This window comes from Biomphalaria glabrata, chromosome 4 (assembly GCF_947242115.1).
Source record: "Biomphalaria glabrata chromosome 4, xgBioGlab47.1, whole genome shotgun sequence".
NCBI lineage: Eukaryota > Metazoa > Mollusca > Gastropoda > Planorbidae > Biomphalaria > Biomphalaria glabrata.
Genome location: NC_074714.1, coordinates 38,076,874 through 38,092,940, shown reverse-complemented (window position 1 = coordinate 38,092,940; position 16,067 = coordinate 38,076,874). Strand labels below are relative to the sequence as shown.

The following is a 16,067-nucleotide window of genomic DNA, read 5'->3' as shown; positions in this document are numbered from 1 at the left end:
TTGTTAGTTCCGATCGCGCGAGCCGCCATTTTAAAACAAAATCGACCAGTCTCATATCTCGCTATTCGCGAGACTTTCACTTTGCATGCGCACTAAGCTTTATTTACCGGTACAGTATTTTTTTTTTTTTAAGTGACAAAAAAGTGTAAACATTCTAGATCTAGATCTATAAAGAATTTCTAGATCTACGGAACGCGCCTCGAATCGGCTCGATTTAGAGTCTAGATCTATTTCTATGATCAATCTAGATCTGATCTAGACTGTAAAGTCTTGTATTTAGTATAGATATAGTCTAGATCTACTCGCGTACCTAGCGGCTAGTCCTAGATCTAGAAATAGAAAGAAAAAAAAATTCACGAGTGAGAATTTTTTTTTTTTTCGTGTTTTATATTTTAAAATTTGTATAGGTTCCATATAGACATAGAGCCTTAGCTTATGTCAAGAGTATTATAGAAGTAGGATCTAGATTTAGGATATTTATATCGTTTTTAGATCAGAACTAGAATCAATGATTGAAGAATTAAATTAGTAAGTTTGCGTTCGCCTGAAGGCTAAAAAAAATAGATCGATTGGTCAATAGATTTATACAAATAAATTATAATTATGTATAGGCAGTCCAGCACATTCTAGCCATCTAGGTCTACATTTAAATATTAGAAACTAAATCGTAATGTTCATTTTGGAGTAGATCTGTACTAAATCTCAAAATCAATTTTATCTTGTTGCAATAGATTTACAGGTCCATTCATGTACATTGATGGAATCAGTTTTATCAATGTTGATTAAAGTAGGCTGCTTCAAAGGAATAATGAGGGAAAAAATGTTAAGAGAGAAACATCATTTAAAATAACTGTGTGTTTGGGGGGGGGGGGGTTACAAACATTGTTAATATAAAATTGTACTAAATCCTCTTAACTTGTATTACAAGCTTTATCAATAAATACACACAAACTCTATTTATTATAATGATAGGCTTACTAATTACATATTTAAAACATGGGGGGCATATTATGATACAGATCTAGGTAGTAATTTAATACTGTTCTTCTTTCGTAAAATTTTGGTGCTTAAATTGTATATGCGGTACGTTTCAGGGTTGGTAAAGTTTGGGGTTTATGATTTCAGGGTTTGTCAAATTTGGAAATTCTGGTTTCAGGGTTTACTTGGTCTCATGGGTGGCACCCCTGAACCCTTTCTTTTGCTGACATACTACATAGATCTAGTTTCACCTCATTTAAAAATCATTCTCACACAGTCGCTTTCTTGGGTTCATAAGCATTTTAGTTCCAAGAAAGAAAATTCAGAGAGGGAAAATGTCATAAACCTAGACAATATTTATGAGGGCATGTTCAATTAGCATTACTTTGATATCATCAGCATATTGCGTTTCTTTCAGTATAGGCCTATTATAGATATATCTTCCTCTCTATCTGTTATAACAACTTTTCATCTTCACGTTCAATTAAAAAAACTACAGCTGATCGACCTTTTAGTTAGGCGTAGACCTATCACATGAGATTGACCTTTTAACTAGGCTTATCACATGAGATTTACCTTTTAACTAGGCTTATCACATGATCGAGATTGACCTTTTAACTAGGCTAATCACATGTACTGAGTAAGGCTAAGCCTATCATTTTGTTTGAATGTATTATCCATATTATGATGTTTTCTATCTTCAAATATCCAAAACTAAATAACTTAGATGTTGAGTGCTAGCTAAGGACATTAATAACTGTACTTATTTTACCTATTAAGGACATCCATAAATGTGATGTTTACAATAGACTTTAGAATGTGTCATAACCATGGTAGGCTAAATGAAAACAGCCATATCTGTGATGTTGGGTGCTAGCTGGAGACATCCAGATAGGTGATGTTTGGTGTTAGTTGAAGACCTCCAAATAGTGTGATGTTGTGTGGCAAAGCGTATGAAGACCTCCAAATCTGATGTTTTAGTGTTAGCTGAAGAAATCCAGAACTGTCATGTTGGGTGGTGAATGAAAACATCCATATATGTCATGTTAGCTTATGAACATATCGAGAGTGGCAGAACCGATGGGAGGCTGAGACTCACAGTAAACTCAGGCAGATTGTGGCGGATGTCAGGTGGCGGCCCACATCTAAGGGTCTGACAAGGCGTGGTAGCACAACCATGTCCAGACTTAGGATTGGCCACACCTACATCACGCACTCTTTTGTACTGAAGAGAGAGGAGCCCCCACTTTGCGAGTACTGTGACTCTCGCCTCACCGTGGAACATATCCTCGTTGATTGCCCCAGATACCAGGATGTCAGGGCGAAATATTTTAGAGCCACTAATCTAAAAACACTATTTAATAATGTCGACCCTGGGAAGGTACTGGGCTTTATTCGGGAAGTGGGGCTATCTACGAAGATGTGATTTCTGAATTTGTGAACATTCACTATTTACATTAGATTTTTACCAAATATTTAAATTTTTACTACCTTTACTATTTTAACTGTGAATAGACCTTGATTTTAATTGTATGACTGTATAGAATCTGGCCCTTGTTGTTTAGAGAGAGAGTAGTCCTTAAGGGACTGCAGGCACGACATGGCCTAAATTGTGCCGATGTGCCTCAAATAAAAAATCAAATCAATCAGCTTATGAACACATTTAGTTGTGCATTGTTGGGTGTTAGCTGATGAAGGCATCCAGATCTGTGATGTTAGGTGCTAGCTGATGATAACGAGATGTGTGTTGTTGAGGGCCAACTGATGACCTCCATATATTTGATGTTGGGTGCTCAGCAGAAGATATTCAGATCTGTTGTTTGGTGTTAGCCCTAAAGACATTCAGATCTGCGATGTTAGATTCTAGTCAAAGACAACCTTTGTAATGTTGGAAGCTAACTGAAGACAGGCAGATTTCAACGTATTTATTGCTATTATTTCACAATCCAACTAAATAGAAATGTATAAAATAAAAAAAAAAAATGCTTGCATTATTACAGTTTACTATGCCACATTCAAAGAAAGAATCTGTTTAAAGGATTAATTTTAATGATTTGACAGAGACCCGAGTATCCCACCTTGGATTGGAAAGAATCCTCCAGTTCTGTGATTGTAATTTTTTTATTGAGGTGCTGAATAAAATGCCATAAAGTATAATATAAAGCTAAATTTTCTGTTTCTTTCTGCAGCATCATGCCCTCATGTACTACGAGCACCCACTGTTATTGCAATGGTGGGTCTCCCAGCTCGGGGTAAGACCTACATTTCAAAGAAGTTGACAAGGTACCTTAACTGGATTGGAGTGACCACAAAAGGTATAGTTAAGCAATTTAAAGAAAAAAATATCCACACTTGTGAATTACAACTGCATATAAAGTTATGTTAAAAAGTAGCAGCTTATATTCTATCTAGTAAATATGAATATTTATATTCCCATTCCCAATATATACCACCAGCACTGTGGACAATTTCAACAATTATGAAGAAAGTACTTGATAGTTCTTATGATTGAGAAGAAGCAGGCTTCGCATTCATTCTTTCTATGTGCAATGTAGCCCAGGGAATTGTCTACAAGACTGAGTGGGTCACAAAAAGTTTTATAACCTGATGATTTGCTATATACAAATTATTTCTTTCTTCAGGCTTCAAAATTGAGCAGATTGCTATTTTAAAATGTTGACTCCTATTTGTATTAGTTTCATCATACTGTTTATTAATAATATCCACTCCTATTTGTATTAGTTTCATCATACTGTTTATTAATAATATCCACTCCTATTTGTATTAGTTTCATCATACTGTTTATTAATAATATCCACTCCTATTTGTATTAGTTTTATCATACTGGATGTTAATATTATCCATACTGTAGAGGCTAGATAGACAATATATTCTTACATAGATCTTCCATTATATTTAATTCCTAAACTGTTTTTTTTTCTAAGTATTCAATGTGGGTGAATACAGGCGAGCCAAAACTGACAAATACAGGAATCATGAATTTTTTAAACCTGAAAACAAAGAAGCACAAGAACTGCGCAGGTAATTCATAAAATACATGTCCGTACCGTCAACTTAAATGGACAAAAAAGAAAATTATAAAGTAACTGTAAATCTAGATATTAGACAACTATAATAAATTGTTACGCCGTATAAATCTAGCACGTCAGACATTTACACAGCTAAAACCAACCTGGAAATCTCCTTACATCTCAAACAAGACTAAACTAAGAATCTTTAATTCTAATGTCAAGGCTGTCCTACTGTATGGTTCTGAAACATGGAGAACAACTGAAGCCACAACAAAAAAAATACAGACCTTCATCAACAGATGCCTGAGAAATATCCTAAAAATACACTGGTATGACAAAGTAGAAAACACCAAACTGTGGGAGATGAGTGGACAGAAAAATATAGAAGTGCAGATCTTAGAGAGGAAGTGGAGATGGATTGGTCACACCCTTAGAAAAGATACCAGCAACAGAGCTAGGCAGGCCATAGAGTGGAACCCCCAGGGAACAAGACGCAGAGGAAGACCAAAAAGAACATGGCGACGCAGTGTACTTGAAGAAGCAGAGAAGACCGGGAAGAGCTGGGACACCATCAAAAAGCTAGCAAGAGACCGTGGAGAGTGGCGTGTTTATGTCGAGGCCCTATGTTCCTTGAGGAACTCAAAGGAATGATGATGATGATAATAAATTGTTCACTTATTAAATTAAACTTGTTTATATCATTAATTTTTTCAAACATATTTTTGTTAAATTAAACTAATATATACTAAACTTTAATAAGATTACCAACTTTGTAAGATTATAGCTTATTAGATTCTTAAAAAATCAATGTTTCAACCTATATTGGTTTCATATTATTTTCTTACAAGCTTGTAGATATATTGAATTTGAAAAAAAAAACATGACAAATCCTTACAACAGTATTTGCTGTTTACTTAATGACTAATATAACAAATACAAGCCTATAGTTAAGTTGTGCAAAATGTGTGATAGCAAAAGACTTGAAGCTAAACAGGTTTCACTTTTTTAATTTTTGGGTCTAGAAATAGTTCTTGTGAAATGATTTGGGTCATCATCATTAATCTCCATTTTAGTGAGCTCTTGAGAGGCATACATGTCACCATACAGGTCTAGAATTTGTGGTTTCCCAGGCCTATCAGGTATCAAGATGGAGATCAGAAAGTCTTGGGGAAGTCAAAAAGAATATGAGACACTGTTTCCTCTTCTTCCCCACAGCTGGGGCACAGTGAGTCAAAGTTTGGCCATAGCCATGAGAAATATTAGCCAGACTCCGGGGGCTTTTTGGGACTTGTCCGAGCACTCAAACTGCTTTTCAATTTCTATTTTTTGGATTGTAGCCAGAGCATGATGAAAACTCACAGCCTGCTCGGTGGGTGGGGCCTTGCACATTAACGTTATTATAGGCAAGAGGGCATGTCAAATACTTCACTGAGTCCTTGACAGAGATGAAAAGTAGTAAGACATGATTGAAACTACAGCTCAGAATGCAGAAAGTATTTTAAGGCTTGTGTCTCTGCCAATCTCCTCTGGGAGATCTCTCGGCACTCCCTGAAACCCACTTCTCAATTCATAATAATGATCTCAATTGTTACTCAGAGCCTTAACATTCCAATGTCTGAATGTCACTATTAACTTGAGGATACAAGCATACGATGGAGTTATTTTGTGGTCATTGGCCACCAATATAGGGACAAGTATTTTTGTTTCTTAAAGAAACAGTTTATTTATATAAAGAAAACATATTTAAAATAATGTATCTTCTCTATCTATTTGCAGTCAGGTGGCAATGTTGGCCATGGAAGATGCTGCCAAATATCTAGAAGAAGGGGGAGGAGAAGTAGCAGTAAGTATTTAGTGAAGAGTGTGTAGGGCTACAGTGTGTAGAGCTATAGTGTGTAGGGCTATAGAGTGTTGCAACCATTTCAAATAGTTAGTTGACTTGATCATTAAAAAAAATCTCTTACTAAATTATATTTAAAAATATTTATAGGCTTATCAGCTTACTTCGTCAGAAGACAGCAAAGACATATGTTTTGATAACTATTTCATAATGTCAGCTTCAAATCTATTAAATTTCTTTTTTTCAGTGGTAATAAATTAATAAATTTCTAGTTAGTTTTAGAAACTTATATCCAATAATAATTCTCAGCTTACACCCCATGCTGTGTTTTACTTTAAACACAGTTAATTGCTCTAAATTTACACATTTTAAAAATATTTCTTAAGGTTGTGGATGCAACCAACACCACTAGAAGCAGACGAGCCATTCTTGTTAAAATGTTTACAGTAGACAGGAATTTTAAGCTCTTCTTTGTAGAGTCTGTATGTGATGAGCCATCTATTATAGAGGCTAATATACTGGTGAGTTGTTGTAGAAATTGAATACTTGTATTATTGAACTCTTTGGATCAAAAATTATTTTATTTTCGTACACATTTACAGGGTAAATTATGCAATAATTCCCTTACAGGAAGTCAAGGTTTGTAGCCCTGACTATTTGGGCATGGATAAAAATACAGCTCTTGAAGACTTTCTTAAAAGGATAGAGCACTACAAGCAGGAATATGAAGCCTTGGACTACAGATTTGATAAGGATATATCATTTATACAGATCTTCAACCAGGGAGAAAGATTCATTGTTAACAGATTAGCAGGTAATAAACCTTGGGATGAATATCTTTGATATTTGGGAATTAGACATACATCATTACATTTGATTTGGGATAGGTAGAAGGTTCAAACAGAAACTGTCAATGAGAGAAAATAATTTAGCAAAATTTAGCATTAAATCTGAGGGAAAAAAATAGATTTAATTTAGTAATGTAATTTACTTTCTTTAACACCTAGTGATTTATAAGGAAAATGAGAATAACTAAAGCACATAATAAAGTTGTCTTGTGACTATGATAAGGACCAACCACTTTTACATTGCAATATCAATTTCACATATTCTTTAGAACTGGATTGTCTCTGGGATGCCCTAAAATGATAAATTGAAAATCCCTGCCTTTACTCCAAGTGTGGCTACTTGGTTGTGCAGTATGCATGCTGGACTATCCATTTGTCATCTCGATGGTCCCTGGTTCATACCCTCTCGCTGCCATCCCTTGGGAGGTTTGGACTCTGAAGGAACATCCAAAACTTGTAAAACATTTTACAATCCAAACTGGAGACCCTCCTTTTAAAAGTTTTACTAAGCATTTTACCTTCAATTTTCCTATTTACAATGTACTTAATATATCCATTGACACCCCCCCCCACACACACACACACTTGTAAGGATTTCCCCCAAAACAGAATGTATACTCAGGAAATTGTTTTGCTTTTTATTTAAAGGTCATCTGCAGAGCAGAGTTGTCTATTATCTCATGAATATTCATGTGCTTCCAAGAACAATTTATCTTACCAGAGTCAGTATTTTTATTGCTGTTATTGTAATGATGTTAATTAGATGTTGTTTTTTTAAATTTAAAAATGAAATCACTACAAGAACCTACTTAATATTTTCCAAATAATTTTTGTTTAGCATGGTGAGAGTGTCATGAACCTACAAGGTCGTATTGGTGGCAATAGTGAACTTAGTGATCATGGCCATAGAGTTAGTACCACTTTTTTTTTTTTATTGCAGTAAGAATATCTTATCTTGATATGATAATTTTATGATTATTATTTATCCTGTCTTGTCATTAGCAGGCTCAATACTCTGTTGACTGATATGACATTCTGTTAGTTGACTAATGTGACATTCTGTTAGTTGACTGATGTGACATTTCGTTAGCTCACTGATTTGATATTCTGTTTGTTAGCAGATTTAATGTTCTTTTAAATATAGGATATATTTTTGTATTAAGCCACTATCATAGCAGTACAGCAATACTTTTCAAATTCTTGTTTATTGTTCTTTGTATCTTTTAACTGATGTGGTTGTTTGTTTATTGTTATAAAGCTTATATCAACTCAGTCTGTCTGGTAAAAAATGTGTACACATTATTTCTCCCATGCCCACTCTTTATCAAGTTGAAATTTTGCACAATTATTAATTGGGGTAGATAATACAAGAATCAATAATAACAAAAATAACCATTTAGTCCATTAATTATTCAGTATTGACAGATATGGCTAAATATTTAGATTTTTGTACCCTATAATAATTGTACATGTATTTCTCAAATAGCCATTCTCGGATCAAGTTGAAACTTTAATCAATTATTTATTGTACCTAACAAAACATGAATTAATTAAAAAGTAATTAGTCAATTAATTATTGGTAATTATTTTATTTGATATTGAATATGGGAAATAGCTTTTACATTATAGAGATATAGTTGTAAGCATGGAGTTCTTCCTCCTTAGATAAGCTTGCTTTTTTTTTTATTAGGATTTTGCTTATTTTAATTGATATTGATGAAAGAAAATCACAGTGAAAATAATGTCAAACTAAACATTTAATGACAAAATTTAAGCCAAATTTAAAAATGTTTTTCAACATTCAAAAATATGGAATATCTTAAGTTTTCAATATTTTAAAGAGGAAGCTTCACCTCATTGAATACTTTGTTTATTCTTCCAGTATGCTGAAGAGCTTGGTCGATTTGTTCAAAATGAGAATATACCCAACTTAAAAGTGTGGACAAGTGAGTTGGTTCGAACTATTCAAACTGGTAGATTTATAGATGCACCAAAGGAGCACTGGAAGGCTCTCAATGAAATTGATGCAGTAAGTTCAACCAAAAGTTTATGTACATAATGTTAAAGTGAAACTTAAAACTGTAAACTAACAAGTCTTTAATCTGTGATGAGATGTGCTTTACTTTCTTATTCATGCACTTCTCCATTAAGTTTATTAGTCAAAGCATAGTGCTCGTGACCAAGTTCATATTTTTTAATGTAAAATATGGTGAGTTCTGTGTCCTAATTCAAGGCACTACGCCTAACAGCAGAGTTTCTCGCCAAGGCTCTACGGGAGGACTGATCCTTCCAGCCTTGTCACCGATTGGAGTTCATCTCAGGTGTCCTAATTCAATATTTCTGTGTAAAACCATTTTGCAACATTACTTTCACTACATCAATACATCCTTTCTTTAACTATCCATTGCCTTCCATCCTGACATTAGCTGGCATTTGAACTTAGACCATTCTGTTTATTCTTTGTCAAGACATAAATTTGTTAATAACCATCAAACCTGAACACACTCAATTTCTTTGAATATTAAGACCATAGGATACCAAAAAGATAGTTAATAATCATTACTGATAAAAAAAAAAGTACAATTCTTTATTTTATAGAGTTCATGCACTCTCCTTATGAGAGATTAAACTTGTTTGTTTAGAACTCAACAAGTTGCGGGGCTTTTTTTAGTTACATTTACTATTCCATACATAAATTTTTATTAAGTAATTTTATGATTATTATTTATCCTATCTTGTCATTAGCACGCTCAATACTCTGTTTACTGATATGACATTCTGTTAGTTGACTAATGTGACATTCTGTTAGTTGACTGATGTGACATTTTGTTAACTCACTGATTTGATATTGTGTTTGTTAGCAGATTTGATGTTCTTTTAATTCATTGACTGTGATATTCTTATCGTTAGCTGATATATTTTATTTATAATCTGACTTTATATTCTAATCATTAGCCAATTTGTGAAAAAAAAAAGCTTTTTTTTTTGTTCATTTAGGGTATATGTGAAGGTATGACCTATGAAGAAATTCAGGAGACATATCCACAAGATTTTGCAGACAGAGATCAAGACAAGTATCATTACAGATATCCCAGTGGGGAGGTAATTTTTATAACATGTTATTCCTTCACTGACTTTATTTCTTTATGAAGTAATACAAATAAAAGGCTCAAAAATATAAAAAATGTCTCAACATCTTCAATTCTCAACTTTGACTAATACTTTTTAATATTTAAAGCCAAATGATCTTATGCTTGTTTGATATATAAATGCATACTTAACTGTATGTGTACTTTATACAATATTTGTTTCAGTCATATCAAGATCTAGTGGCCAGACTAGAGCCTGTTATACTAGTAAGTACTGGTGCTTGCTTTATGTTTTTGTTTTTTTAATTAAAGAAAAGTAACGTAAAATTTCCCTTTGAGTCCTATTGTATCAGCCAATGTTTAATGAGGATGTTTTATGAATGCCTTTGCTCTCTACCAATAAATGTTATTTATTTTTTAGGGGCAGTTAGACTTAGACATACCTTAAAATGTCAGCCTCCACTAGTGTTTTTTTTTCCCTAATGCAGAAGAGCATGGAAAGGTTGGCTGAATCAGCCAAGAAAACCAATGACTAGGCACAGTTAAAATCTCTTATTAGCACACATGACTAAATTGACTCATAGATATGCATAGGAAGTAATTGTCTTCCATTTTGAAGGAACATCTGTAATTTATAAGATAATTCTTTTAGCTTAGGCTTAAATCTAAATTTAAAAAAAAAAATTTATCTTATACTTTTTATATGGTGTCATTTTTTTTATCATGTACTTTTATTAACAATAACGTTATTTTTTTTTTTTTTTAAATAGTTTTCTATTGTTTGTATAGTTAAACTATAATTTTTTCATTATTGGAATATTTGTTCTGAATTAGGAGCTTGAACGTCAAGAAAATGTTATGGTTATATGTCATCAAGCAGTCCTTAGGTGCCTTCTAGCCTACTTCCAAGACAAAAGTGCAGGTAAGTGGATTGATGCACACTTCAGTTTGCTCCTCTATTTCTTTTCCTGAACTCTTGACAACAAACTTTGCTTCCTTAAAGCCAATCAGTAGTTGTTTTGAAGTAGACAGTATTTCAAAGCTGTAATTATATTAATATTGAAATGAATACATTTTCTTTTTTTTTTTTTTTTTTGCATAGAAGCTAAATATTTTTTAATTTGAGCATTTATACAAGATTAAGTTTGAAATAATAAGAATTAGTTTGTTTTCTCCTTGCATACCCCTGCTTAAGCATGTTTTATTCAAAAATTGTACTCAATTGATTTTGAGAGTGTTAATTTTTGTAGAAATTTTAGTCTTAGCTGTGTTTTTTTTATAGAAGCATCAATGTTTCATAATATTACCAAAATTATAGTTGAATTGCTTATTTTAATGTAGCTTATCTTTAGTTTGGATGTTTTGATATTGTTGAGCTATGAGCTTTAAAAAATTATAAAATAAAAATCCCCTGCCTTTATATGTTAGATTGACAAGCTTGAAGGATAAATATCAAATTGTTACTAGACTCTTGGTGAGTTCATTGATAGGCATTTTTCAGGATTAAGTTTATCAGAATCAGCAAGGACTTGGTTTAGTCTAACATACATTTCAACACATATAACGAAAACAAAAGTAAAGCCCAGTTTAAACTCAAATATTTTCATAGGAATGCAAGTAGTTTTGATGTTTTTATCAGAAAATCTGCTAGATTTTTTTTGCTCAGTAAATTTTACTCAGAATTAAAAACTAACAACTTCTAACTTACTAACGGAATTAAATGTTGTATATACTTAAACAGTTAATATGAAAATCTTGTTTAAAATATTTGTGCATGCTCTGTTTGTCATGTGCAAAGAGGTCAATAAAATAATGATGCTAATTCTCATTCCATTGTAGACCAAAAATTAACAGCTTAGTCCTTTCTGTTCAAATAAATTATTGCTGCATAGTTACACTTTTTTTTTTCCTTTTGTGACTTTTTTTTAGAACAACAGAGCTAAGCATGTTCTATTTGTCATGGGTTGCTGAAGTTTTCACTAAGTGGGGATGTAAATCTTTAAAGCTGCTGTCTTGAAGTTTTAGATACAAGTCTTTGTTGTGGTTTTTAAATTTTAGAAAAAAATGTGTGCTTTACAAAAGAAAAAAAGCAACACAAAAATACTCTTTCATATTAAAATGAAACATGGTGGCAGAATGGATGTAGTTTACTGCCAAATTTAAGGCTAAGAGTTAAAGCATGTTCAACATTTTTCCTTATGTGTTATATGTGTGGAAAGAGAAAAAGGAGGAAGAGGAACTTATGTTGGATAATATCTATCCTAATTTTTTCTGTGGAGGGTTTGTGCCCTAGAAATTAAGGTTCTGTGACAGTGGTAAGACAGAAAGAACACTACTACAATCGCATCTACATCAAATAGATAGTTGACATCATTTGAGGAGTCAATGCATGTGTTCATTGTAGAGGCTGAGCCACTGAGCAGAAGAAATCAATTTTTTTTAAACAAAGGGGAACAACAGCCAAACCTTGTTATTATTAAGATATTGTCTATTGAGTTTTAAAAACCCAACTTTAATCTTATGGCTATTTATTCTATGGGCTATTCATTTCTTTGCCCAATTAGGATCTTTTTGAACTGTCTTCTCTTTCAAATATCTTTAGAGGTTGCTTCATTTGTATCAATTTTTCAGTAGCAGTTAATTAGTATATTTTCAACCAAAATATTTACTAAGGCCTTCATAGAAACCCAAAGCTTCATGTTGTAGATCTGGATAGTTTAAAATCAGACATAAAACTATTTAAATATAGAAATGAAGGCTTGATTTCTGCGCCACTAATACCTCATCCATATGTCCTTGGCTCAGTGTAAATGTCACTTAGTAGCTTATGTTATTCAGTTCATTATAAATATTGTCTGAAGTCAAGCTTAAGTATTTCCTTGTACAATGCTATTTACATTACAGGAGCATTTTTGTTTGGTCTCAGCGTTTTCTTTTCTAATCCCTAAGTTAAATTTCTTAACAACTGAAACTTCAGTAACCCATGACATGACCAGCTGTATTTGTCTGAATGTCTTTCCTGAGCAGTGTTTGAAGAAGCAGCCAGTGTAGACACTCTAGCTCTCGTGTTCTTTAACAATAGACAATGTGCTCAGTATGTTTCTTTATGTCATTCACTTAATTTTTTTTTTTTCTATTCCAAGTATGATATGAACTAGTGTTATGTATTTTTTTTTTTTTTTTTTCAGTTTTCATTGGCATAGAAATTCCTTTTTTTTTTTTAGAATCAAACATAACTTTGCAAAGTAACAGTAGATAAGAATTAAATATAATAGTGATTTCAAGAAAAAAAAAATCAGAATTTTTATATATATAAAGTGTATATATATTTTTTTTAATTGCGTCAAACAAAAATAATGCATGACTGAATTAATTTTTTTAGTGAAAAATTATTTTAACTCAAATGACATGCTCTCTATAAACAGTTCAAAGAAAATGCCAATGTTTTTTTTTTCGGTTGCTGTGTTGTTATTATAGAAGAGAGCCCTTATGTGGAATTCCCAAATGAGACGGTCGTTCGGCTGAGAATCTCGGGTAAAGGGTGTGTGCAGGAACATTTTCCACTGCTCAGGTGGGACTTATTTCAGTGTTCTTAATTAATGTAAAAGAATATTTTTTTGTTGCTTAAATGATATTAATTTTTTATTTATTCAAAAATTTAGGGTCACAAAATAATATGTTGTCTCTAACTTCTTGTCATAGGATAAATATTTTTAACCCATCAATATCATTTTAACATTAAAACTTTAACTTTTAAAAAAATTTATAACTTATAAATTCTGTCATTTTTGTCAGTTAATTTTTTTTTTCATCTGTTAATTTTATACAAATAAATTTCATACACATAAGAAAGGGCTGTGAAAAAGGAAATCATTTTTTTGGTAACTTTTTAAAAAAAATTGTTCTGTTGCTGTTTTCTTTTTTTTCTTTCCTTTTTTATGTTTTTTTTTTTGTGTTGAAATAATAGAACATTTAAATATTTAGCAAATTTTATCGTCCTTTGCTGTTTCATTGAAGTGGCTAAAATCTGTTTTATATTATCTATTTTATGAAATCTTTTGTACTTTTGGGGCTCTTACACTTGTAATTGATTGAGACATCCAGTGTTGGTATAAACATACACACAAAAAGTGCTTTGTATCATCATCTTTCTGCTTAGCACACATCTTTATGATGATTGCTTAAACAAAAATTACTATTTTTCCACCTATCTGCTTCAAATAGCTTAGCCAATTTCCATACCTTTCAATCCAAATAAATATTAGAGTTTTATTTCAAATATATATTTTGCATCCCAAATTTTATGTTGTACAACCTAAACTTTTTTTTTTATAAATGTCTTTATTCTAAACAAAGCTAAACTGATGTCCCATTTATTTTAGAACTTCATGTGTCAGTCTAAAATTAAAAAAAAAAATATTTTTTAAAGCATGACAAAAACTATTACCAGTGCATGCACACTGGAATAAAAGAATTCTTTCTCCTTGATTTCAGCCAAAACTTTGAAGTTTTTAATAATTTTACAAGCATGAGATGTTTTAACCATTTATAGAAAATGGCATAGGCCAATGGTGTGAGAAAAAAAAATTAACAACTCATATTTGCAAGAGGGGCACGGTGGCTTAGTAATTAAGCGCTTGGCTTCCGAACATGGTGTCCTGGGTTTGAATCTCTGTGAAGACTGGGATTTTGAATTGCTGGATTTTTAGGGTGCCCTGAGTCCACCTAACTCTAATGGGTACCTCACTTTATTTGGGGAAAGTAAAGGAGGTTGGTCGCTGTGCTGGCCACATAACACCCTGCTCATTAACCGTTGACCAAAGAAACAGATGACCTTAACATCGTCTGCCCTATAGATTGAAGTTCTGAAAGGGTAACTTGACATATTTGCAAGAAAAATAAAAATGAAGCTTAATTTCAGATTTTAACTATATGTAGTTTCACAAATTAAGAAAATTGTCAACCTTGATCCTTTTTTTTGTTCTGAACATTTCAATGGAAAAGGCACATGACTTGTTCATTAGGTTAATTCTTGTAAAAGTAATTCATAGAAAGATTGAAGATAAACTGTACATGTTTCTAGGTTTATATGTTTCCCTTCAGTTCAACTTCATATGCAAATCGATTTTTAGGCCATACAAATTCTTAGTAGCTTAATCTTTTTACAAAAGCTCAACATATTTCATTACTTTTGTTGATGATTTTTTCTTTTAATAGAGATACAAAAAAAAAAAGAGCAAAAACTCAATTGTAATTATTGAAAAGATTAGGAATTTGTTTTTCTTAAAAGCTACACTTAATTAAATTGTAGTTTGTTTGTTTGTTTTTGCTAAATTTATGTTTTTTTATGGGCTTTCTATTTATAGACAATCTTCCTTATCTGAAAGTCCCCCTTCACACTGTCATCAAGCTAACACCAGTGGCTTATGGTTGTAGAGTAGAGTTTGTAGCTCTTGATATACCTGCTGTCAACACACACCGGGACAGGCCTGTGGTAAGTGAACAATAACTTGGATATGAATTTTAATATTTTTGTTGCTTAAATTGGTGCACTGTTAGTGTTTAATGATAGTTTTGTTAAAATTAAAATTCCACTTAGACATGTTTTGATCTCTTGTACATTGCTCATTCATTGCTAATGATAGTAGTATGTAGCCAGGACAACAATACCCTACCTTTCCTTTGCCCATCTAGTATCTCTCAGAGCTTGATAAGTTTCTAAAATACTAAGTAGATCTATAAATTCCTTTTAAATTGTAGTTAAGTAGTTTAAAAGATTGACTACTCTGCTAAGTGCTGTAATAAGTTTTCAGTACTTCACAAAATGACGGCCATGCTGCTTTACCTAATTTTCAGTATGGTACTTACCAAGAAGGTTACATGAACATTCTTGAGAAACTAAAAAAAAACAAATTGTATTTAATCCACATGTATTTATGTGGACTGAGTATTGTTTACAAGAAAAAATGTCTGAAAATGCACCATGTTGATGAACCAGTTCTACCAATGTCAGGTCTAGGCTTTTCACAATCTTAATTAGTTGATCACTATATTAGTTGATCAATATTTAGGTTGATTTAGGAGTCAGAAATACATGGAGATTCTTTTTTTAGTTCAATTGATGGTGACAAATCAATAAAAAAAAAACAATGAACTGTATCAATTGTAAGAAAAGCGGGGCATGTCCCTCTGGAATTCTTGATTAGATGACAATTAGGGTTAGGAACAAAGGACTGGTAGGGTAGTCTTTTTTTTTTTATTTGACACTATAAATAATCAT

The 16,067-nt window shown here is 32.2% G+C and overlaps 1 protein-coding gene across 11 annotated transcripts in view; it reads left to right on the top strand.

The window, feature by feature from the left end:
- Positions 1-16,067, top strand: part of LOC106054082 (6-phosphofructo-2-kinase/fructose-2,6-bisphosphatase-like) — a 52,969-nt gene that overhangs the window by 35,243 nt on the left and 1,659 nt on the right. For 9 of the 11 annotated variants that reach the window (XM_056025696.1, XM_013209805.2, XM_056025692.1 and 6 more), the window contains 12 exons: positions 3,168-3,293; positions 3,924-4,020; positions 5,787-5,853; positions 6,237-6,371; positions 6,481-6,664; positions 7,347-7,420; positions 7,537-7,608; positions 8,581-8,727; positions 9,696-9,800; positions 10,013-10,054; positions 10,622-10,709; positions 15,154-15,281. In XM_056025696.1, the coding sequence (XP_055881671.1) occupies positions 3,168-3,293; positions 3,924-4,020; positions 5,787-5,853; positions 6,237-6,371; positions 6,481-6,664; positions 7,347-7,420; positions 7,537-7,608; positions 8,581-8,727; positions 9,696-9,800; positions 10,013-10,054; positions 10,622-10,709; positions 15,154-15,281 (1,265 nt within the window). Of the gene's footprint in view, positions 1-3,167; positions 3,294-3,923; positions 4,021-5,786; positions 5,854-6,236; positions 6,372-6,480; positions 6,665-7,346; positions 7,421-7,536; positions 7,609-8,580; positions 8,728-9,695; positions 9,801-10,012; positions 10,055-10,621; positions 10,710-11,215; positions 12,959-13,264; positions 13,359-15,153; positions 15,282-16,067 lie in introns of those variants that run through there. The other 2 variants (XR_001215372.2, XM_056025695.1) reach the window with 2 other exon arrangements.